This window comes from Seriola aureovittata, chromosome 11 (assembly GCF_021018895.1).
Source record: "Seriola aureovittata isolate HTS-2021-v1 ecotype China chromosome 11, ASM2101889v1, whole genome shotgun sequence".
In the NCBI taxonomy this organism is placed as follows: Eukaryota; Metazoa; Chordata; class Actinopteri; order Carangiformes; family Carangidae; genus Seriola; species Seriola aureovittata.
In genome coordinates this window covers 7,837,085-7,861,512 of record NC_079374.1, presented here as the reverse complement: position 1 = coordinate 7,861,512, position 24,428 = coordinate 7,837,085, and the positions used below count along the sequence as shown (strand labels likewise).

The window sequence follows — 24,428 nt, the reverse complement described above, 5'->3', positions numbered from 1 at the left end:
AGTAACAGAAAAATCCCACAGAAATACTGAATGACTGAGCCAGAGGAGCTTTAGCAACTTGACCCTGATGTGTACCACATCACGTCAGCAACTCATTGAATGACGTAACATGACCAGTATTTAACTGGGTTGTATTTATGAGTGCTACCAGAAAATTTATTGTCATTTTAATGATTGATTTACCATTTTTCTATCTCGTGTAATTATGAATGGATTATGTATCTTATTTTTGTTTTAGCTGTGGCTTTTTTCTGACATTTGATATGATTTCATAGAAAAAAAAAAAAATTAAAAATCTGACATTTAATAGACTTGATGATTGATCGGTTAATTTAGAGTTTCCAGCAAGTCATTAAATGTTAAACAGTTCCACTCTAAGCTACAGCCATGATATGTTTACCATGCTGAATATGTTTTGTATTGATTCATGGCTGCAGTTCACAATGCATACAAATATTATTTTTTTGCTCTAAAATAAGTTACTTGTATTTTTATGTTGACAAATCCAGTCAAATGACACACTTCTCCTGTAATATTCCATACACAGCTCAAGTGTACTCAGGGAAGCCCAGGGAAGGTCAGTATTCCAGGCACCACGACATCAAGGAAGGAAATGAAACAAAATTGAATTAAAGAATTAGTATAGAAGCAATGAACAGTTAATCAGGGCTTAGGTCTCCAACACAGTTAACACTTGTTAGAATTGCATAATTTTTAGTTTCCTGTAGCTTGGACAGTCTTCAGTGACAGAGGCTAGGAACATTGTGTCATGTTGTCCTGGTAGTTTTTTAATAATTTTGTTAACTTTGCCCCATTTTATTTTTGGACACAATTTGGATAAAAATATAATATAAAAAGTTAAATACAGGAGAATAGAGTAAAGCTGTGTTTATACAAACTGCTAGAAAGATTTATAGACAGTAAATGAATTAGCACTTTGAGTTGTCAACCATTTTATTTCTAGTATATTACCCCTTGAAATGGATATTATTGTCTTTCTATCTTGTGTATGTTAGTATGTTTACTTGTCAAATTATTCACATGTTCACATTGTGTTATTAAAACAGATTGTAAACATAGATGAATGATAAAGTAAAAATTGCTATCATTCATTCTGTTGTTCGCTATTATAGTAAAGGAAAAGGTAGAGTTGCTGCTGGTGAGATGTGAGATACTATACAGTGTAACTGGCATAAGAAATCATGTTATGCAGCTGCACACGGTGAACAGATCTTTGTTCTCTTGCTGTGCTGCTGCCCAGTCCCATTTATTCGCCAAAGCAACAGCACTGACAAAGACGGTCTTCCATCTCAATCTAATGCTTTTTTGCCAGTTTTTTGCTTCCTCTCCAACTCAAACTGTGGTTCTGCCAGCCACCTGCATCTGATTGAAAACTCCAAGCCTCAGCTATACTTCAGTACTCAGTAGTAGTTACAGTATTTGAAGTGAGACTAGGACTGTGCTCTGCATTAAGCAATATTTTGTTCTTTATTATGCAATTGGAGCCACTATACTGCGTATTCATAGGCTTTTGTCATTTTGGAAGTTAACATTTTAAATATAAATATATGTTAACATTAGAGTTTATGTACTTGCAAACAGAAATTTAAAAACTGAATAAACCCGCCTGTTAGTTGGAAAAATAAGGGCACCAGTTGACAAAACAACCTCTAACACAAGGTTGTCAATCTTTTTTTTTTTTTTTTTTTTTGCTGCATCAAATCATTAATAGTTAAAAAAAAAAAAAAAAAAAAAAAACTTAAAAGAATTCATAATTGAGATTTTCAGTCTTTAGCTAAATAATGTCTAATGGCTAGTTTCTCATATCACACATTTGTGTTAGTAGCCTGAAAAGGTTCAGTTATTTCTCTATTTCTAAGTTAAAATCATGTTGTACTTTATGTTAAACATATTACACGCACATTAAATTTTAGACATATACTATGTACTTAATCTTCACACAGATAAATGATATAACAGAGGAAAAGGCTGGTGTTATTGAGAATTCTCTTTACTTCAAAAAAAGGAAAATACAAATTATACTTTGAAAATGGCCAAATTGAAATAAGAGGTTCATGTGGATCTTGTGTTAGCTCTGTTTCTAAAGAACTAGCAGCAGCTCTCGTGCAGAGAGGATGCTCTCAGGTGTAGAATCCACCCACACACATAATCAAATCTCATTTAAGCCTCATTTACTTGATAACATAACAGTTGGAAATTTGACTTTCCCACGCAGCCATTTCACACCGAAATGCCAAGCTTAAAAACACACCCACTGCTTTGTTCAAATAAATAAGCAATTCCTACTTTATATATTGATATTGTTTTTGTTTTGTTTTTTTAAATCTAATTTTCTTTGAATGTTGAGATGAATTTGTCATCGTTTTTCTCACATCTGCTAGGAGCCAGATGAACAGGAAGCACCTGATGATCAAGACTCCTCCCCACCTGAGGACACCTCTCTGTACCCACATTCTCCTGGAACCACCCAGTTTCAGCAGGTATGCGCCGTTTGCATTTACATTTACATTTTTACATCCACGGTGCACGTTTACCTCTCCGTGACACCCGGTGATGTTTCAAGGATATTATGGTTCTTTCACTCTGCTGGGATAGTCACATTCGCTATTTGTGTCTTATCTATAAAAGCAGAGCAGAAAGAAGCAACATGGAAGTTTCATCTCTTCCTGTAGCCAGTCTCGCAATAGCTGTGAATAAAGCCAGTAACCATGGCAACATAGTATTACATAGTACATGGTACATAGTATTATTTTGTGCATGAGAGCTCACACAAACCGTCAATTTGTGGTAATGCAACAAACATCAACTTTTTTTATGCTATACCACAAATGAACATCTGTTGTTCAAATACACATTTAAGAATATGCACTTTTTAAAAGTATAAATCAAAAAACAAGCCATTCTCACAAATTCTTTTATCAAGCTTTACATTATTTTAGGCCACCGTATTTAGCGTTTAGGACTGTATATAAACATGTAATAAATGGTTTATCTAATGTAGTTGTAAGCAGATGTAGCAGATATTTGTCAACAGCTATAACTCTTGCTGTAAGCACCCATAAGTAGAAGCTTGTGTATGAACAGATAATGAATAACAATATAACACACTTAAAATAAAAACCTGTCTTCATTGAAGATGTTATAACTGCTGACAAATAATGTACATAAATAAACACTTAAAATGTGCTTTGTAGCTGTGTACAACTACATTATAGTGTGTAGTACACCTTTTATTAAATGTAAGTGTTACAACTTGTATCTATTGCCATTGAAAAAATATTATTATATGTTATAAAGGAGAAAAAGAAAAGAGGAGAATATACTGTTACTTTACACTCACTAATGGAGATTCACTCTGTTTTGGAAAAAAAATTAAATAATTGTTGCCCGATCTTCTAAAAACTTCCTCTCCCAGTCTTGAGTGGTGCACATGTGTTTAAATGTGACATGTAACATTACCTTATCTAACTGGTCCCTGCTTGGTTAGCTGTGATCTTTAAGTTCTTCGAGACCGCACCGAATATGGCCGTTAAAGGATTAGGATCCTTAAGGAATAAGGCTGGACATACTCCATATGTTTATTGTTAACAAATCCTGTTGAAAGACCAAAGCATTAGGCAGAGGACATTGAAAACCCCTGAGAGATGGACTGTCTGTGGCTCTCAGCCAGAAGACAATTTGTTCTCAGTAAAGACTTCAATAAAAAAAAAAATAAAAGATACAACACACAAATATACTTTAAAAATTGCCAAATACTTTCCTGTAAAGCTTCTGTAGTTTTAAGGAAAAGTTATTCATATTAGTATATGGTGAGTTGGTTGGGGACTACTTTCAGCTGGATATTTATGTATATTTGGTATGCAACTATTTCCAGCAGCGGGATGGTGTATGTGGAATTTGTATCAAAATATACGACTTTCCCCACATTCATGCTAATGAAGGAACGTGTTACCTGGTGTAGTGATGTGGCATGTTGTGTGTTAATATGGCGCAGAGGAATAAGATATTTCTTGTATTTGTAGAGGGCCAAACATCAACTATTACCACAGTATGTAAAGCCTATGATAAATATGCAATGCCTGTCCCTAGGAGGGAATAAAATACACGCAAAACACAAAATGTCAGGTTTAGATACATAGATGATACTTGTAAGTACACTTTACTGTTAGGGGTCATTTCATGGGATCTGTTAAGAATAAAAACATAGGATATTACCAGACTGCATACAGTTGTTGCACAGATATTTGTGTGTCCAGAAATCTGCCAGCCTTGGACATGTCTAAAACATGTGGCTGTGGGTGCTTGGACAAATTCATTATTTTTAAGTGAAGCATCAAATACTTTTAATTGAACAATGTAGTAATTTCAAGCCACTGATTTTTGTCCACTTTCTCCTCCTGAACAGAACAACCACCCCCATGGGCAGCCGTATACAGGGCCTGCTGCTCAGCACATGAACAACCCCCAGCGTCCTGGTCCTGCCTCTGCACCGACTCCTGGCCCTACCCAGACCCCCACCCCAGGCCCTGGTCCCACTCCTGGCCCAGGCCCGCGAGCACAAGAGAACTGGGAGAGCACCGAGGAAGTCACCCCCGCCCCCACCTCTACCCCAGCACCTGCCCCGCCTAAGGAGTAACATCCCCTCCCCCTCTGCTGTGCCTCGAGCCTCCATCGTCCCGCTCTCCTTCCTCTCATCCTTTGGTCAACAGAGCTCCTCATCGGGCCTCTCTCTTTCTCTCTCTCTGGCCCCAGGGCAGGGCAGAGCCAGGCCTCCCATCCTCTCCAGGCCGTTTCTCTCCCGTCAGCCTGAGGGAGGTGCTCTTCCCTGGCCTGGGGCTGCCTGACCGTGTGACAGGGGCCTGCTGGTGGCTGCAGAGGCGAGGGAGTGGACAAGAGTTCTAATAAAGAAAAACAAATTTACCCAGAGCTGACGATGCTGATGCGCTTGTCTACACGACGAAAAGGTGTACATAGTATGTTAATGTTTTTGACTGTTCAGGTCCCCCAGTAGCATAACTCTGTGTGGTTTGCTGTTGGGAGATGTTGCAGATATTATGAAAAACAAAAATGGATATTATAAATAAGAAAAATGCCCAAAAAAAACTGTAAGAAGACAACAACTCCTCTTTGTTTTATCACCCATGCTCAGCAGTAAAGTTTGTTCTACCATCGGACGGTTACTGGTCATTCAACTGTAGAAGGACGCATTGTTATTATCATAATTAATATTATTATTCTTAACCTCCTTGGCAACCTTATGACCCATGCCAAATCAACTCACGAGCTGTGGTTGGTTTTAGTGTGAGATATGGAATGGTCGGGTGGACTTTTACGGTGTTTGGTTGATGTGAAAAAGCAGTGATGCAACATTGTTCTGAAACTCATTGCCTTTCTTTTTTTTTTTCTTTTGTTTTTCTTTTGTTTTTGTTTTTTCTTTCGTTTTTTTTTTTTCTTTCTTTCTTTTTTTTTTCTGGTAATTAATTCAATCCTTTTTGAAGCTCTAGTTAATATGCTGTAACATTTAGCATGGCTTCTCACCAGAATAGTGTAGCCCAAGGGAAGACTTGTGATCATAACAACCTAAAGATGTTCTTAATCCACATCTCCAGAGGGGTGTTGTTACCCTTAGGTTTTTTGTTTGTTTTTTTTCTACTCGTCTACCCTATCTACAATGAGGGCGATATTTTGAACCAATGTATGAATAAGTGGCTTTTCAATTGCTCATCATAATCCTACAACTTTACATTTGGCAGCCAGTTTTGGTGGGATAGACAGCTTAGCTTTCATCTATAGGAATTCTGAAAAATGAAACACATATGCAACAGAATTGCTGCACTGGGTTATCTGGTGTATAATAGACTGTGTGGTTTGCTTCTGTCTCTTCAATAGAGCCTAGTTGTAGACAGACTTGTTGCCCATCGGCTTCCTTTCTGCAATGGAGCCGGTCAGGTTTGGCGTCTGGCTGTGGTTTGGGATGAAGTTACCGATCCTGAGCGTCAGTGAGACCCTCGTCCTCTCGCTCCATGGAGAGTAGGTTCCACAGCAGGGTTGTACCGTAAGAATAGCAGCTGGTTAGTCATGTTGCAACTTGAGCTAACTTGTAATTCTGTAGGAGTAAAAGGTAAACATCAGTAAATACTGTATTTAATTGGTAACTTGAATGCGTGTATTTTTTTTAATTTTTCTTTTCTTTTCTTTTTCTTTTTTTTTTTTTTTTTTTTGTCTAAAACATACCAAATACTCCTGCAAATGAAAATATTCTGCCCACCGTATTATATTTAAATATTTTGCTCTTATTTTATAGAATTTATTTTGTTGTATTTCACTAAAAATAGAATTTGATTTAAGAGGAACATTTTTGTCCTTGTGTTATTTTTAAAGAAGATATTGACTGTACAGAGTTCTGCGCCCTGTTTTTTGCCGACTTTTGTTTTGGCCATGGTGTGACGTTGAATTCTGGAGCTACAGTCGCGATGTGGACTTTCACTTTGTGAGGTTTTTTGTGCACAGAAATATAACAAAAAAAAAAGCATTGCGCCCTTAGCAAATAAAGAACATGGAATCTTGCCTGTGTCTCATTTTTACTTGTGTATATCCAGAAATTAGCCAATTTCTATACACAAGCAACTAAGTTATTTTAATTATTGATTTACCATTGTGTAAAACAATTGAGAAAAGTGTCCATCACAGTTTAATAAAGCTCAAGTTGACATATTCAAACTACCTACGTCCAACCAACCATTCAAAACCTAAAGCTCCTAGACTTATTGTCAAAGAAAACCAGCATGTACTCACATTTGAGAAGCCACAACCAGTGTTAGTGTTTTCTTATTTTCTTTTGCATTTTTGATAACTATCAAAACAGCTGTTGTTAAATATTGTGTCAGTTCAATAACGATTAATAAATTTAGCTCTGATTTACATACTAGCTGCCTAAATGCGCCACATTTCCACATTTGCTGTTATTGAGACAGTAATTTGACAGATTTAAGTGCTGAATTATGTACCAAGTTATGAAGTTACTGTTGGTTTATTCTGCTCTGAATGTAAATGTAAGGACATTTGGTCATGTGACTCATTTAACATCTTAAAGAGGTATTCTGATTTTACACATCAAGTTCACTTAACTTGTCATGTAATGCTGGGCACACAGTTTGTTAGGTACACCTAGATAAAACTAATGCCGTCTAATACAACAGACCTGCAATAAATCCTGGCTTCACCAAGGTTATAATCAGTCTTTGTTGAGGCTGTATGATCGTTCTGGAGGCTGCAGTTTGTGGTGCTGTTGAACTGTGATTGACAGGAATGGGGTGGACAAAATAATAGTGACACCCATCAGTATAACGCGAGACAGTTAAACAGCATCATAAACTACATCCTCTATAATGATCATACAGTTGAATTGATATGCTTCTAAAAAAAAAAGTTTCAACACAAACTAAAAATTATAACCTTCATGAAGGTAGGAATCATTGCAGGACTGTTGTGTTCGCCTACATTAGGTTTAACTTGGTGTACCTAATAAACTGACAACTTTAATGTGGGACAAAATTTATGTTTTAATTTTCTGTTTTACAAAATTTAAATTTTTTTTTTCTTGATAACTTCTCCTTACCATCTTCATATCTGTAGACTCCAAATGAAAATCCAAGAGGGGAAATCTTTCTTTGGTTTCACTGCTCATAATTTTAAGGGGTCACAAGCTAAATAAAGTTTGCAACTACTGCACTATTATATCATCTATTCTATGAATAGATCTAGTGCGGCACATGAACTGTCCCGATACATGAACTCCCTCTAGCGTCCATACACCCAGTTGGAAGTTTATTAGATAGTTAAAACTAATGCAATCCCATCATGCACTCCTGTAGTGAATCGCACCCTCATGAGGTTTATATTGTGTGGATTCTACATCATTTGAGCTGTCTTCTCAAATGATATTATGGCACTAACTCATTTAATTGTCCGTCATATTACTGTACTTTTCACCAGGCACTTCCTTGGGAACACCTATCCGATCAACCAATCATGGTAGCACTCTTTAAAATGTGGTGGGCAGAGAAGGATCTCGCAACATGTTGAACCTTGAGGTTGATCGAGTTAGACTGTCAGCCGAGAACAGAAATCTGAGGCTGAGGTGGGCACAGGTTCGCCAAAACTCAACAGATAAGACTGGGAAAACAGCCTGATCTGATGAATCTAGATTTCTGCTGGGGCATGCAGATGATCAATTATCAGCAGCAACACCCACAAAAGAATCATTTTCATATAAGAAATGCAAATAAAACCCCAAATTTGAGCAGCTGTAGAATTACCATTACATCACATCATGTGACTTATCTGAGGGAAGAAGCACAGACGTTACCTAGTGACATTAACAATGGATATAATTTAAACATGTTTTACATTTTGACCCATGTGTGAGTCCATAAATGAAGCAAGTGAACAAATCCTTTTTGGAACATGTTTTATTATCAAGAAATTCAGATTTAGTTCTCCTTCTCCTGGACGGTCTTTGTTCCACGCAGTCTGCCTGTACGACGGGCAGCGATAAGACCGACCTTGCGACCAGCAGGTGCATCCCTCCTGATTGTTGAGGGTTTGCCAATGTGCTGATGGTTACCACCACCGAAGGGATGCTCAACAGGCTGCAGGGAGAGAGAAAAGGGACATCAGTCTGAGCAACATTGCTATGTTCTACTGTAGCTGCATTCCCACACTGGGACAGGGAACAAGATCCAGTCCCCAAAAACCTCTCATACATACAACAGAGTGCCTTTCACTTGTAACAGTCCAGGCATGAAACATCTTTTTACAACAACTTTCAAGACATTATGATCTAGTCCTTTCATTATAATCTGCCTTAGCTGCAAGGGCATCACACATTGAGAAATGAATGAACTTTAACAAATGTAGACACTCAGCAACACGATGCAATCAGGACATTTTAATGGTCTTCATTAAAGACCCAATCTTCATGTCAGTGCGACCTCATTTGACAGTTGCTACCAAACTAATTCTGCAACTAGTGATTATTACCAATTATTTCCTCAATTTATCTATTTGTTGTTTTGTTTTTAAAATGTCCGAAAGGGTTAGAACACAAACACTCCAGATCACATTTTTTCCCCCTACATGGGGTCTTAAAACTCAAAATTCAGATCAAATTGCTTTATCTTGTTATATATTTCTGTGTATACTGAGTTTGTGGGGAACCAGGCAGAAACTACAAGACGTTGTTAAAGCTTTGAACAGAAAGTCATTCCATCTGCATCTCTTCTCCAGTTTCACAGTGCTGAGGTTTCTGCTTTTCCAGCATGTTAACATACTTTCCCTCTTTCCTTATTTAAAATGAATAATTTAAATCATTGATTATGAAACCTTCCTCTAGATTCTGCCAACACAGCAAAACATGACCTATAAGTAAGGCTGCTTGATGGGACCAACACGTTATCTATACCCAGTCTAACAGAACATGAATAGAGAAAATGGATGGTACAGATTCAGTATGCTCATGTTCACTCACGTTCATAGCCACACCACGGACACGTGGCCAGCAGTTCCTCTTGGCCTTGTACTTGTGGTAGGCACGACCAGCCTTCAGGATGGGCTTGTCAATACGACCACCTCCAGCAACAACACCTTTAAGAAAACAGGGCAGAGCTGATCAGGATATGCACTGGTATGATCACACTTCAGTTCAGATGCCAAATGTACCAACTACACAGTCTTTGCACTACAGGTGATGTTAAAGCAGATCATAGTGGAAGTGAGAAACATTAGCTCCAGACATTAAGGGTTCTTACCAACTACAGCTCTGTTTGCTGAGGCGATGACTTTCTTGGAGCCTGAGGGAAGCTTGACTCTGGACTTCTTGGTCTCAGGGTTGTGGGAGATGACTGTGGCGTAGTTTCCTGACGCACGGGCCAGCTTGCCTCTGTCACCGGGTTTCTCCTCCAGGCAGCAGATGATGGTTCCCTCGGGCATTGTGCCAACGGGCAGGACATTGCCGATGTTCAGCTGAGCTGTGGGATAAAGGATCGTAAGGCACCGGCTTCACACTTAATCATGAACTACTATCCAACAGGGGGACCCAAATTTCAATTAATTACAAGCACATAATTTTGAAGATACAGCTTTGCAAACATTACTCTGACAATCCCATTTCACTACTTTTGATGCCACGGCTTGTAAGCTGGAATGTCTAAAAACTGGGCCAACTAGGGCTTCAGCCAATGATTGCCATTATCAATTAATCTGCCATAAAACATCAGAAAACATGAAGGACCAAGAAAAGCAGCAATTTCTCACATTTGAAAACCTTGAGTCAATCAAAAAACAATCCTTTCCTTGCTGTCCTTTACGACAGCCCAACTGATCCAGCATTTGGATTAAGTTGCTCGCAAGAAATAAGGAGCGATACATTAATAATCAATATTTAGATAAGAATCGGAACAGACTAGGAATCAGAGAAACCTAGTGTTGGACTTGAAAAACAGGACATCCCCACTTAATTTTAGGTGTGACTAGAGCTAGGACAACAGAATACAGTCAAAACAGTTGGTGTATGTCTTTCATCTGCTTAATTCTGGCAGAACCTTAGAGAATTTGAACTTTGATCCACTTACCCTTCTTGCCGCAGTAGATGAACTGTCCAGTGTGGATGCCCTCAGCAGCGATGAAGAGCTCTGTCCTCTTCTTGAAGCGGTATGGGTCACGGAAGGCCACTTTGGCCAGGGGAGCACCACGGCCGGGGTCATGGATAATATCCTGAGAGGACAGACCAGAGGAAAACAATGATCACACACTCAAACAACCAGCGTGATGTTGACCTACCCCCAAAACAAGTGTTAAGAGTTCTTCATTTACCTTCACAATCCCCTTGATGTAACCATGGCGTTCAGCAAAGTCAATGTGACGGAGTTTAGCAGCACCTTTCCTGTGCTTGACGTGGGCTTTGAACACGGAGCCCGCACCTTTTCTCTGTCCCCTGATCACACGTCCCATCGTGTACTGAAAAAGACGACAGTTAGCGTTATTTCAGGGTTTCTTCAACTTCAATGGTTAACTTTTTAACAACCTTTTAATTCCACGTAAAATGCATATTTTACAATCACATTGGCGTAAGAATGACAGATACCAATGAAAACCAGTAGTGATGATGTAGCCTAAAAGCATTTACCAGGTGCATTACATTTATGTCATATTTTTGGTGTGACATAAAGCAGTATCACACTAATTCCCATCATTATTAAACCATTAAACACAAGCCAGTTTTAACTAACTTAAAAAATTCACTATTAAAGACCTTTTCATGATGAAACTGAGTGTTTTAAGGCTTTTAAAGATGTGCAGACACCCTGACTTCCTGTAAATATACCAATAACTCATAATAATTCAATTCACTTAATTAACAGCCTTGGTCTATGTAAGCTGCAGGGTAGACCACCTAGTGCAAGAAAACTTTATAACAAACATTACAGGATATAGAGGGCAAGAAATAATATTTGATCAACTTTAATTATTGTAAGGCCTTAGAAGTCATTTCAATGCGTTTCATGACTTTCAGACCTGCAGGTGCCCGTTATTTACGATTTTGACATGATCAATTTCACTTTTAAGCCTGTGGCTACTAACAAAGTACTGACTTTTGTTGAACACGTCTACTTTCTAACGTCAAAATATCTTCACAAACGGTGAAAGGCAAAAATTAACTCACATGTTCCTGACAAACTAAGTTGTCAGCTATAGTTAGCCTAGCAAGCTAGCTTCCGAAGCTAATCGTTTAACGCTACGATACTCAGCAGTTAATTAGATAAAGTCACATTGCAACCTGTTGTTAAGTTAAACAGTTATGTGTAAATTAATATATCTCCAGCTTCTCTACGCGGCTCATATCAGACACAGATCAGTCCCGTGTGTAGCGGCTAGCCGACCGGCCTCACAGCCGCTTCACACCGCTGTCCCTACGCCATGTCATCAATGAGCTACACACAAACACAAAAATGCTTCAAAACACCCATCTGTCGTTAAAATACTCAGTGGGTCTTAATCTTATGCATTTGCCGCACATTTAGAAATGTTCGTTTACAACGGATGATCTGAGAAAATCAAGATTTAGAGCAGATTATAAGAAGGGAAATCAGACAGTCGATGTCCTACCTAAACTCCGTTGACGGAAAGAGGAAGAGCAAAGGAAAAGCGCAGGTTTTCTTCCGGAGAAATCACCGAGGGGGATGATGGGAGTTGTAGTAAACTAAACAGTTTTGCGATACCTTAACAAAGAGGAAGATTTATAAAATGAAATCTAGATTAAAAAAAGCTGGAGGGCACTAGAGTGTGACTTTTCATTCTCAGAGGCAAAAATGAACTTTTTTTGCTCAAGAAAGCAAATCCATTAAGGATTAGGTAAAACTTTATAACAGCCTACAGCCTGACATGTAGGCGACATGTGTCATTTCATTGTATGAACTGGTACCAGTGAGACGGAAGCCAATCAAATCTGCCGATTTTCAATTAATCAATGAATTGTTTATGGACTGGACTCAATTTTAACACAACCCTGACAAATTAGATTGTTTTAAATGTAAAAGTCCAAAGTGTTTCCACATAAAAGTACTATAAGGTTTTTATTACCTTTTGCATTGTTCTTAATCATAGTAAGGGGATGGTCACAACATCATGGAGTTAGTCTGTGATAAACATTTTTTTTTTAGTCTACCTAGGAAAACCTTTCATGTAAATAAAGATTGCCACATTCATCCATACAGTATCTGTCATTCCTAGCCAAATTATTCAAACACATGTTTTTGTTTTAGATATATATAAAATGGGTCAATTGTTACAGATTGTGTAAAACTGGGGGAAGAATTTGTGTTTCATCTTTCCTGGAGTACCGTCTGTTTTTGATGGGGATATTGAAGTAGGTTATTACAAATCCAAGTTCTATGTCATGCACATTTGCTCGTAACTTGGTATAGCAATAGTGTGAAGAGTTTTTAAAAAGTGAAATTTTAACATTTTTCACAGTGATGAGTGAACATAGTCTACCCGATTCATTTCCTGGGGTCACTGCAGAGGTGAGTTCATTACGTTACGTCAAGGTTAGCGTTTTTCTACGCACATGCGCAGGATAAATTGGGTTTCCGGTACCGAACAGTAAGTAATACCACCTAAATAGCCTGCTATTTTTATGTCCAATGACTTAGTGTTAAGGATAATATTAATATTAGTGTCAGTTGGCAGTGTGACGAAAAACAGGGGACGTAGATATGCGGCCATAGAAATGCGTCCTGAACCTGCAGCCTCTGCTATTCGACTGACCGCTGCCACCCACCACGACAGGAACCTTAAACCCGGAGAAATGTCTATAACTTGTTTTTGGGCGACGTTTCAGTGCCACCAGCGGCTATGGGTAAGTTCATTTACTTATTTTCTCCTTTATTTGCCGTGGAACTTGCGTCTAATGTCCAAGAAACCAAAGTTCAAAGCTGAAAAATGTTTCCGTTAAGTAGCTAATTAGCATAATCAGCTAGCTAATGACGCAGATGGTTTTAGCCGCCTCAGAAAATCTGCTTTAAAAGTTCTCGTTTCTTTCATCATTGATAGAACTTGTGAAAACACAATGGAAATCGCTGGTTATTTGTAGTAAATGTTGGCTCAACTAGTTTAATTACCGCTTCATGCTCGTGTTGCAAGGCTGAAACGTTTATCTCCACCAATGAGGATATATTTTCAGGTGCCTGATATTTGTCAGCACGTTTAAGCAAAAAGTACAGAACCGATTTGCACCGAACTTGGTGGAGGGATGGGCCTTGGGTTAGGGAATAACTATTTAGATTTTTTTGTGCAGATCCGGACAACTTACAATGAATTTATTTATTTTTCTATGAAATCTGGTGTAACTTAATTGGCATTGGACTTGGCAGAGGTTTTCCCTCTGAGTTATCCTCTGGTTTCGTGTGGTTCATAAATGCTTGAAAGGCACACAGCCCCTATGTGGAAGTCAAAAATAACATTTATGATAATCGTATTTATTTTATGTAATTATACAAATGACACAGGAAGTAAAGACAATAAGCTGTTTGGCAACTCCAAAAAAAAAAAATCCTGAAACACATTTTTAGTACACTGTATTATATTACACTTTGTGTTCTGTGTCAGTTTGATCTTTCGGGACGTACATCTTTACCCAATAATTTATTCACACATATTTAAAAGCTGAGTGAAAAGGTCAATAAAGACACCACAATTAGTTAAACCGAACTATTTTTCCCTTCTTTCTCCTGTCCTGCATCCATAAGCACTAGTCTAAAACATTGATATTTCCAGGAAGGACGCATTAATGATCGATTTTATCATGTCATATTTCGAACCAATTTTTTTAAACACTATTAACAATCACCCTTCATTTGTGGTCGAGTGAAAGTACTGTTGTTGTTAAATTGTTAAATGATCAGCCCGCCCCGTCTATTAAGTGAGTGTTTGTGTTTGAGAGGTAAATGATTGATTATTCATGTTATTAAATGTCATGAAGTCTTATTTGTCACGATTTACAAATGCATTGTATTCACGTTGTTATCTAGAGTAGATTTGTAAGAAAGAATCAGACTTACTATTTTAGATTAGTTTAAAATAGAAGTTATAACAGTAAATAAGTAGAATGCGATGACGTTTTTGATTCTTATTGGAGGAGAGCGTGTCACATGACCAGGAAGCAGCGTGTAGCTCCGTGTGTAACAACGTTTCTAAGTTAAATCAACACATTTATAGGCCGTTTTCTAGTCGTTTGGTCGTCTGATGTGTGTGTTGTTTTGTTTCTATCTCATCAAGTAACGTTGTTACTAAAACGGATTCAGACCCATCAGTGAGAGGGGCTGTGCGGAGAATCAGGTCGTTACCTCCGACAGTTGAATGGTATCGCTTCTCGGCCTTTTGGCTAAGATCAAGTGTAGTATCTGTTCTTATCAGTTTAATATCTGATACGTCCCCTACCCGGGGACCATATATTAAATTGATTTTTGGAACAGGGAGATGGAATAGGGGCTTGCTCCGTCCACTCCACGCATCGACCTGGTATTGCAGTACCTCCAGGAACGGTGCACCCCCCTCTACATGTGCAAAATAAAAATCTCAGTTTCAGTGATTGTTGACGTTATTATTTTGTATTTGTTGCTACTCTAAGTAGTACACTACTATACTGCCATTGGATGAGTTGAATTGTATGTAGTGTTTTCAGTCCTAGTTTTAAAGGAGTGAAGCTGCACAGTGATGACCTGCATGTAAATGAGTCAAACTAGTAACTGCTGAGTTAGATAAGGAGAAAAGGAAATGTGAGGTGTTCACTATCTCTTCCACATAGTTCCTGCATAGTTTCTGCTTCTGCTGCTTCCCAGTCAACTGCACATAAAATGTTGAAAAAACAGTGTTGTTCCCACTCCAGAGCAATATCTAGCAGTAGCAAAAATATCAGTTGCCCACTAAATAATGAAGTAGTAAATGGTTTTCATGTGAGAAAAATGTGTTTTGTGAGTAATTCTGGGATAGTACTTATTGAGTGTCAGCTTGTGATTATACAGAATAGACCGGACTGGAAGTTTCTTGTGCAATACAAGCCAATTAAAAACCTTTAGTTTATTGTCCATTCCTTTTCAATTGAGTTCTTGTCCAATCAGTTTGCGGTTTGAGAGCTAGCTCCGTTTACATAGGTTTTCTACAAAAATTTGATCAAATTTGTTATGCATTCCAAATTTTTCTTTAACCATTTAACAATATATATTAAGAATAATTAGACATAATTTGTGTTTTTGAATTATTGCTCTATTGTTCCATGAAGTCACAAATTGCAAGCGGGATAGTGAGCCAGAATATCAAAAATAATTGACATTTATGTATGCAAGTCTCAGATAATAATTCACATATGTTGCCTTAAAACAATGCATCCTGGGGAATGTTTTAGGAGATTCCTCCCCCCATCTTCCATACATTGGTATATTGTTCCTCTTTTTGTATATTCACCCCCCCCCTTAAAAAAAAAAAAAATTGAAATAATGTTTAAGTCAATTCTTTGCTTACAGAAAACCACATTCGGAAAACAAGCTAAATGTAACAACAACAGCCTTTGCCTTCCTGATAAAAGTCAGGTTCCTGTTTTTCCATAAACAATTATTTTTTATTTTTTATCCGCATTTAACTTTTGAGACCAGTTGTAAAACCTGTCACATTTGGGGTGTCCAAAGGAGACACCTAATATGTCCATAGGACCCGGACATAGAACTTTACCCACATATCCTCTCTCTCCGCCAGCTCCATGTTCCTAAAAATGTATATTGTGTTTTGTTTTTGTTAAATTTTACCACTGAAGCAAGAGAGAAATCTTCCAAAGTTTTAGGACTTCTTCCAGGCTATTGTCATCTGTTACATGATATCATAGCATCAGAATACTACGATACTTGGAGTACACGTGTGATGACTTCACGTAGACTCGAGCTGTCTGATTCAGCCCCTAGGGACACAGTTGAGGCGAGTTAATTAACATGAAATGACCGTCGGTTGCGCTCCGACACGACAGCGGACTTAAACTTGGAGAAAAGTTTGTAATTTGTTTTTGGGCAACGTTTCAGGAATAACAACAACTTTGGGTGAGTCAATTTATTTGTTTTTTCTCCTTTATTTGTGATGAAACCTGCTTCTAACGTCAACGAAACAAAACGTTAATGATGCAGTTTTTTTCCGTTGCGTAACTAATTAGCGAAATAAGCTAGCCGTCTCGTGCGCAACAGGTTCCTTCGACCTTGAGAAAGAAATAAACTTAACATTTTTGGGCGACGTCTCAGATCCAAAAGCCTATTTGAGTAAGTTAATTACCAGCTACCTCCTTTATTTGTCGTGAAACATTTGTCAAAACCAAACTTTAATACTTCATTTTTTTTCGTTCGGTAGCTAAGTAGCTTAATCAGCTAGCTAACAACGCACCTGGTTTTAGCCGCCTTCGTAGGTCGTTTGAGTGTCTTCTGCTTCAAAACATTTACCGTTTCTTTCATCTTGGATAAAACTGGCAAACTCAATGAAATGTGCTGGTAAAATGTTATTACTATTGCCCAACGAGTGTAATTAACAGCTTCACCGTAAAGCCAACAACTGTTTGGGAACTCCAGAAAAGTTCCTAAAGGACATTATTATTATTATTATTATTATACTTATACTACTCGGTTAGGTCTGTCAAACGTGGATTTTTACCCAGTAAAGCTGTTTGTTTAACAAAGTGCTTGATTTGTTCGTGGCAACAAGAAACTGTATTAAGAGACTGCAAATTTACCAAATTCTCAAATGTTCTCCTTTCTCCTGCTCTACGTCCATTAGTATAAGCCGAAAACATTGAAATTTCCAAGAAAAACGAAGTAGTTTTGTTAAATTGTTAAATTATCAGCAGATCTTGTATATTAAATTGCCATTGTTTGTGTTTGAGCTTCAAATCGTACTGATATGAGGTCTGGTTTATCGGGATTTACAGAACAGTTGTGCTAATATGGTTACCTAACGTACATTTGAAGCTATATTGTCTTTATCATTAGATTAGATTTGTTTAAAACAGACGTTTAAGTAAATACGTGAATTTTTGTGACGTCTATGATCCTTATTGGAGGAGAGCGTGTCACGTGACCAGGAAGCGGCTTGTAGCTCTGTTGAATACATGGTGGAACAACGTTACATTCTTACAATAACACATTTTGTTGCAATTTTATACTCGTTTACTTGTCTCTTGTCGTGTGTTGTGTTTTTGTTTCTATCTCAGTGAGTGTTGTTACTGAAACGGATTCAGACCCATCAGTGAGAGGGGCTGTGCGGAGAATCAGGTCGTTACCTCCGACAGTTGAATGGTATCGCTTCTCGGCCTTTTGGCTAAGATCAAGTGTAGTATCTGTTCTTATCAGTTTAATATCTGATACGTCCCCTACCCGGGGACCATATATTAAATTGATTTTTGGAACAGGGAGATGGAATAGGGGCTTGCTCCGTCCACTCCACGCATCGACCTGGTATTGCAGTACCTCCAGGAACGGTGCACCCCCCTCTAACTGTTCAAAAATAAAATCCAAAGTCTCATTTTTACAACCCATTGCAATTGAAGTAATCAACTTGTAATTGTTGCTATTCTAAGAAATACAATTGTTATTCTACTGCCATTGGATGAGTTGATTTGTATATAGTGCATTCAATCCTAGTTTTAAAGGAATGAGGCTGCACAATGATGACCTGCATGTAAATGAGTTAAACTAGTGGCTGCTGAGTTAGACAAGGAGAAAAGAAAATGTAAAGTGTTCACTATCCCTTCCACATAGTTCCTGCATAGTTTCTGCTTCTGCTGCTTCCCAGTCTGCTTTCCTCTGGTTGATCAAAACAAAGGCAAATGCACTTTGTGCACTTTATTTTCTCTTATTGTCTTAATTATTTAGAGAACTGCACATAAAATGTTGAAGAAACAGTGTTGTTCCTACTCCAGAGCAATATCTGGCAGTAGCAAAATATCAGTCGCCCACTAAACAATGAAGTAGTAAATGGGTTTTCATGTGAGAAAAATGTGTTTTGTGAGTTTTTATTCTTTTCTCTGAATTTAAAATGAAGTTCAATCAACTTTTATTGCAGTCTAACTTTGAAAGCAGCTTTTGCTACCTGGCACACACTTGCAGTTAGGCTGATGCTCATTTAGGAGGTAACAGAAGATTTCAGATCAGTCCATTGATGGGGAAATACAGCATTGATTGCATGAATAGAAATATAATCATCATTTATCAAATGAAATGCAAATTGTCTTTGTCAGCCTTTGTGCAAATCTGTATTGTCTGTATTGAATTCCTACAGATTCACAGCCTGTTTTGTTAATTTGTGGCATGTGAGCCCCATCAGTTGGCATGGTTTGTCTGTGAAAGACTCCCCTGTCTGAGAGTTGTACAACTCATACTTACCTGGCAGGGGAGATACCATAATCAAGAAGGTGGTTCACCCAGGGTGAGGCTATGCCATTGCACTCTGAAGTGGGGATGCTCCATACAGAAGTGTAATTGAATCTTGCGTGATTGTTCAAAAGTTTACAACTCTGGAAATGCATGATAAGAACATGAATGAGGAGGACAGCACTGTACGTGAATCAATATTGGCTAATCCTTGGGAATGGCTCCCCCTAGTGTTTAAATGATGTACTGAGAACAACATTGTTAGTAATAAAGATATCAGTATACTAATTATTGAGAATCATTATTCATAATAATAATCTTCATTCAGTGCCCCAATGAGATGAATCTAGAAAAATCTCATTATCCCTAACTAGTTTCTCTGATTATTCAGTGTTTTTATCATGTACCACTATTTACTGCAAACACAAATATAATCTTGTATACCACAGTGACTTCTTTATTCATATCTTGTGATGTGTGGTGTCACCCTACTTATAGTGTAAGATGATCAAGGTAGATTCATCTATAATTCCATTTCAGCATTATCATTTGAGGGTTGTCTCATTATATATAAAATATAACATATTTGTTTAATGATAGTACTAAGGATCCAGGATATAATTTTCAGATCATATCTTGTGTATTCTTCAGCAGAGCAGTGCCTGAATCTGCTGCCCTGCCATTTTAGGGAAACTGGGTATAACAATGAAGATGTGGCAATCATTTCATCACAATGATCACCAGCTTATACATGTCCCTTCATGACAGATGTTTCTTTTATGTATTGTTACAGGTGAGCGCATGGACGCAGTCCCCCACTACCAGGAATTATGCAGTCGAGATTCCCCTGTTCACACTACATGAGACTACAGGAGGAGTCAACAATACAGCTCACCCTCTCTCAAAGCAAATGTTGCAGAGACTATTGATATCATCTGCATGTATTTTATGTGTTTGATAATGGCCATTTCAGATATAATCAGCTATTTATTTTGACACCTCTGAAGCCATTCAAGCATGCTGCTAAAATTACACAATGTCAAGTATATTTATAAAGTATATTTGTATACGCAAATGTTACATAGTTCATGTCATTTATTCATGTTACTGGACTGATTTCTTTTTCAATTAAATATAGCTTATCAAAAGTATGCTTGTGAGAATGTTTTGTCTTTGCCTACATGTCATTCATTTACATTACTTGCTTTCTGTCTTTTGTGAATTGTCTTCTGACAAGTACACTTATATTTCTGAGGCTGAGTAAAGCTCTTTTTATGTTCCTACATGCAAGTAACCTGGCAATCTGTGTTCCCGTGTTTTGATAAACAAATATACCCCATTGTTTCATTCAATAACTGATATTCCACAACTCACTGTTAGTGTAACACTGACCACTTTATTGAATAAATAAACACAATTAAGAATGAAGTCAAAAATCCAAAACTGTAATAGTACATTAAAAATATAACTATTTACAATTTAGCCAATGAGATGCAATTATTTACAGATGAAAGTCTTTCCTCCTGATCACCCTATTGAAATAAAAATAACAAAACACCACAGCACTATAGATTAGACAATTTAAAAGGCCAATGTAATAAATATGAAGATATTTACAATGCAGCTTTATCATATTTACAGATGTGTTTATTTATATTCTATTGCTCTAAGTTGTCAACAACAGAGTTGCTGTACGTTCAGATGGTACTGCTGCGGCGTCTTGTCGTGACCCTCTGCTGCATTCCAGACTTGGAGAACCCTGTTCCTCTGCTCTGGTTAGTGACAGTTGGTTCTGAGGCCAATCTCCACCAGTACAGAGCAGAACATTTCCAACTTCTGGACGCCGGGAAATGGATTTGGACTGCAGGCATCCTCCTGTTAAAAAAAATACCATATAAATGTGATAAGTTCAAATGTTTTCATTGTCTAGTAACCAGTAAATTTTATTTCATTTTAGGAGAGACACAGATACTCATGAAAGCCGGAGGGTGAACAGTGGAGGTTTCATTGCTGGTGAGTATAATGTGGGGCAGGATGGCATCCAGCACACCATCATGGGGCTCCTCGTCGCTCTGATACGCCTCATCTGTTTCTGGATCAGGCTGGCCAGGCTGAATCACCTCCTCCTCTGGATCAGGTCCATCATTGACGATTTCCTGAAGGATACAGATTCACCTGTGCTCTGGCTGAACAGGTACTCCAGTCCAAGCAGCTTGTCAGAAGGGACATCAGCAAGGGCCTGGAAATTCTCCTCGACAGTCTCTCCAAACAGCTGCTGACAGCGGGTGTTGAGGCAGTCGATCAGCGGCGCCGAGTAGGTCCTGAGGTGCTGTCCTTTGCCACTAAACATGGCATCTGAACTCCTGTCTGGGTTCCACCGTGCAATGCCACTTATCAGGTAAACCTAAAAGAGCCGAGCTGCGCAGTGGGGAGCTGCGTAGAGTAGAGTAACAGCAGTAAAAATGCAATCCATACAATATAGGCATACATACACACAAAAATGCAAGTATACAGTTAGCGGCAAAATCACTGTTGTCATTATCACTTGTCACAAGAACCATCAGAAGAGACAGCAGGCAGTCCCTATCTACTGGCATAAAAGACCCCATATATCTGTTTGTGTCCCCTAGGGTGTTAGAGTGCTCTGGTTTATTTAATAAAATGTTTATTTTATTGGTTTCGAATTTCTAGTTAATTATTTTATTTTTCTCTATGTGAAGCACACTGTACTCTGTTTTGATAAGTGCTCTATCAATAAAGTTTATTACTATTATTATTAGTATTACCTGAGCTTTCTGTGTAGCTCTGACATTGTTAAGGGAGCAAAGATCGTTTAAATTATACCAGTAACTTTACAGCACACATTCACAATTTTTCCTAGCAAGTTTTTAGTTTTTTGGAATTAGAATAATGACAGGGTCACATGTTTAATTTGTTACAGGACTACACTTGTGCAGCTGGAATACATACATATAGTGTGTTATGTCCACTTTATATGCTACACTATCTGTATCAATGTTGTTCACACTTTTTTGTATGATTTTGTACCAGGTGTTTTGAAGAGGCTCACTCCACTCTCGTCAAGCCCAGCCGGACCTTTCAGCTACTCAATGGCCAGGTGGATGAGCTGGAATGTTTCCTGAGCCCCGATTGTGACCCTTCTCACGTGGTGTTTCAGCTGCTCCCTAGAAGTGTATAGGCGGACAACGTCCTCGTCTGAGACAGACTTCAGTGTTGCCAGGTCCTTGGCTTTGACGGCGTTGAAGAGCAGCTCCAGGTCTGCGCAGTTGTAGGCCACCATTTTCAGCACAGTGACAAAAGTGGAGAGGATCTGGCTCCGGTAATCCTGTACATTTTCAGCCTCTGCCAACAACAACGTGTGGCGAAAGAGCCACGCAGAGGGGAGCTCTCTTTCAGTAGGTGGAGCCTGAAATGTGTGTCCAAATGCAGGGACAATCCCTCTGGGTTCATTAAGAGAGTGGTGTACAGGTCCTTACGTTGAAGGTACTCATCAACGTGATTCTCCTGTATCTGCTGCCACACCTTGACCATATTGTGACCTTCGGTTCAGTCTCTCAGAAGGCGCAGAACACTTCTATCCACACCATGCCTGTAAGTAGAGTCACAATTAATATGTTGAGATTGATATGGGTGACTACTTTCAAGTTTGTTAAATGCTCACACTATGCTCAGAATACTCACTTGCTGGTCAGGATGGCAGGGAACATGGCTCGATGAGCTTGGCTAAGTTGGTATAAAATAGCGGGATCCCACCCAAGCCACTGACCCACTGTACTACCATCTCTACTTCTGAATGCTTTTGTGCATGGTCCACAGCTCAACACCTCAGTGAGCACGGTGTACCAGCTGGACCCATCACGGATGTTAAGGAAAAAAATCATATCAAGTAAAGGTCAATAGCAATATATGACTTTCTGTGCTCTTTTTTTCCCTCTCATGTTTACATAGGGTAATAAATATTCAACTGTAATATAACTGTAACACAGGTGAAGTGAGTTATACACAGGAATGATAGCCAGACTTGGAGAGGTGCATAATCTGTCCTTTACCTGCACACTTATCACCTCGAGGGCACTTGAGGGACCTCCACACTCCCAACAGGGCGCCACACAAAGACACGGCTCTGAAATAAGAGCTGTGGGGTCGGCAGAGCACCCCGGACATAGCCAGGAGGTTCTGGTGGGTAAAACCACATCCGGTCTGACTTCATCAACCGTCGCCTCTTCATAAGACCATGAATGTCCTTGTAGATTTGAACAGGGGTGAACAGCCCTCTTTCTGTGTCCTCTGAGCCAGGAAATGTCAGCAGATGGGATGCCATTGGGGTTTTCCCACAGACGCACCCATCCCTCTAGCTCCACCTGCAATACACAAAACACATTTAAAAAAAAACACAAGCATTGGGTTATATAATATATTACAAAGAAAGAAAGCATAAAACTTTAAAATAAAATTTTGTAAACATGCTCAAAAAATAGTTCTCATTTTCTGTACATTTACTTTATTGTGTGTGTGTGTGTGTGTGTGTGTGTGTGTGTGTGTGTGTGTTGTGTGTGTGTGTGTGTGTGTGTGTGTGTGTGTGTGTGTATATACTATGTATATATATATATATATATATATATGATGTGAATATCACAGCTGGTTTACCCTGAGGAGATTCCACCCTGGTTGTAGACTCTGTTGGCTGGCTAGTGGCTGCATGCTAGACTGGACTGGGCTGCTGGACAGTTTTTCTCTGCATGGGTCAGGGCAGTGGCCTGGTGGAGCAGCTCCTGTGGAGGATTGGGGATGATAATTTCTTCTCCAGATAACAATATGCCTCTTTGGTCACCATCAGTATGGCCTGCTAACATCTGGCATCTGGATTGATGACATGGGTAACTAGGGTCACTATACTCAGCTGGAGCTTCTGAAATACACCTATTTTATTTTGTGTTATTTTATTTAATAGAAAAAAAAGCAATGTACAACACAACGATGCCACACAGGAACATGATGTCATGTAATCAATCCTATAGTAGTCAAGAGTGCATTTACTAGGGCACTCCTGCCCCGTGTATATGGAAAAAAAACTCCTGTGATAACATCCCATCAATTTAACTAAAGTGCAAAATAGAACAAAGCACTGGGTATCAACAAGAGCTGTCCTTTATTTCTTACACACTGTGTATTTTTACATAAACTATCATAATTGACAGAACTAAGACATACAAAACAGTGTTTCAGCATTCTCCAGACAGAAACAGCAAAAGAACATTCCCAAAGGACATGATGTATTGTTTCCTCTGCAAAACTTTTCATTCTGGGACAGTACTTATTGAGTGTCAATTTGTGATTATACAGAATAGACCGGACTGGAAGTTTCTTGTGCAATACAAGCAAATTAAAAACTTTTAGTTTATTCTCCATTCTTTTCAATTGAGTTCTTGT

General features: G+C 38.5%; 2 protein-coding genes, 1 long non-coding RNA gene and 2 other non-coding genes across 13 annotated transcripts in view; 4 read left to right on the top strand and 1 right to left on the bottom strand.

Moving 5' to 3' along the window:
* The window catches only part of usp9 (ubiquitin specific peptidase 9), a 38,892-nt gene extending 32,304 nt beyond the window's left edge, over positions 1 to 6,588 (top strand). For 4 of the 7 annotated variants that reach the window (XM_056388704.1, XM_056388705.1, XM_056388703.1 and 1 more), the window contains 2 exons: positions 2,403 to 2,501; positions 4,427 to 6,588. In XM_056388704.1, coding sequence (XP_056244679.1) covers positions 2,403 to 2,501; positions 4,427 to 4,657 — 330 coding nt within the window. In that variant the 3' untranslated portion in view covers positions 4,658 to 6,588. Of the gene's footprint in view, positions 1 to 547; positions 578 to 2,402; positions 2,502 to 4,426 lie in introns of all 7 variants that reach the window. The other 3 variants (XM_056388700.1, XM_056388702.1, XM_056388699.1) reach the window with 1 other exon arrangement.
* A 1,886-nt stretch (positions 6,589 to 8,474) lies between these two features.
* On the bottom strand, positions 8,475 to 12,258 carry rpl8 (ribosomal protein L8). Its single transcript, XM_056388706.1, has 6 exons — positions 12,187 to 12,258; positions 10,894 to 11,037; positions 10,653 to 10,794; positions 9,831 to 10,049; positions 9,551 to 9,666; positions 8,475 to 8,672 (listed from the first exon to the last, which is right to left on the bottom strand). Exons 2-6 carry the CDS (start codon positions 11,029 to 11,031, stop codon positions 8,514 to 8,516), a joined length of 774 nt encoding a protein of 257 aa, XP_056244681.1. The 5' UTR covers positions 11,032 to 11,037; positions 12,187 to 12,258; the 3' UTR covers positions 8,475 to 8,513.
* Positions 12,259 to 13,082: 824 nt separating this feature from the next.
* LOC130177186 (uncharacterized) lies at positions 13,083 to 22,116 on the top strand. Of its 3 annotated transcripts, XR_008828984.1 has the most exons (4): positions 13,083 to 13,438; positions 19,771 to 20,990; positions 21,079 to 21,375; positions 22,029 to 22,116. It is a non-coding gene; the product is annotated as an uncharacterized LOC130177186 (long non-coding RNA). The 3 variants fall into 3 exon arrangements; XR_008828982.1 differs by having other exon boundaries at positions 19,771 to 21,375; XR_008828983.1 differs by lacking the exon at positions 13,083 to 13,438 and adding an exon at positions 16,380 to 16,664 and having other exon boundaries at positions 19,771 to 21,375.
* LOC130178160 (U2 spliceosomal RNA) lies at positions 14,943 to 15,133 on the top strand. Its single transcript, XR_008829117.1, has one exon. It is a non-coding gene; the product is annotated as a U2 spliceosomal RNA (small nuclear RNA).
* Positions 17,906 to 18,096, top strand: LOC130178159 (U2 spliceosomal RNA). Its single transcript, XR_008829116.1, has one exon. It is a non-coding gene; the product is annotated as a U2 spliceosomal RNA (small nuclear RNA).
* Positions 22,117 to 24,428: the final 2,312 nt, after the last annotated feature.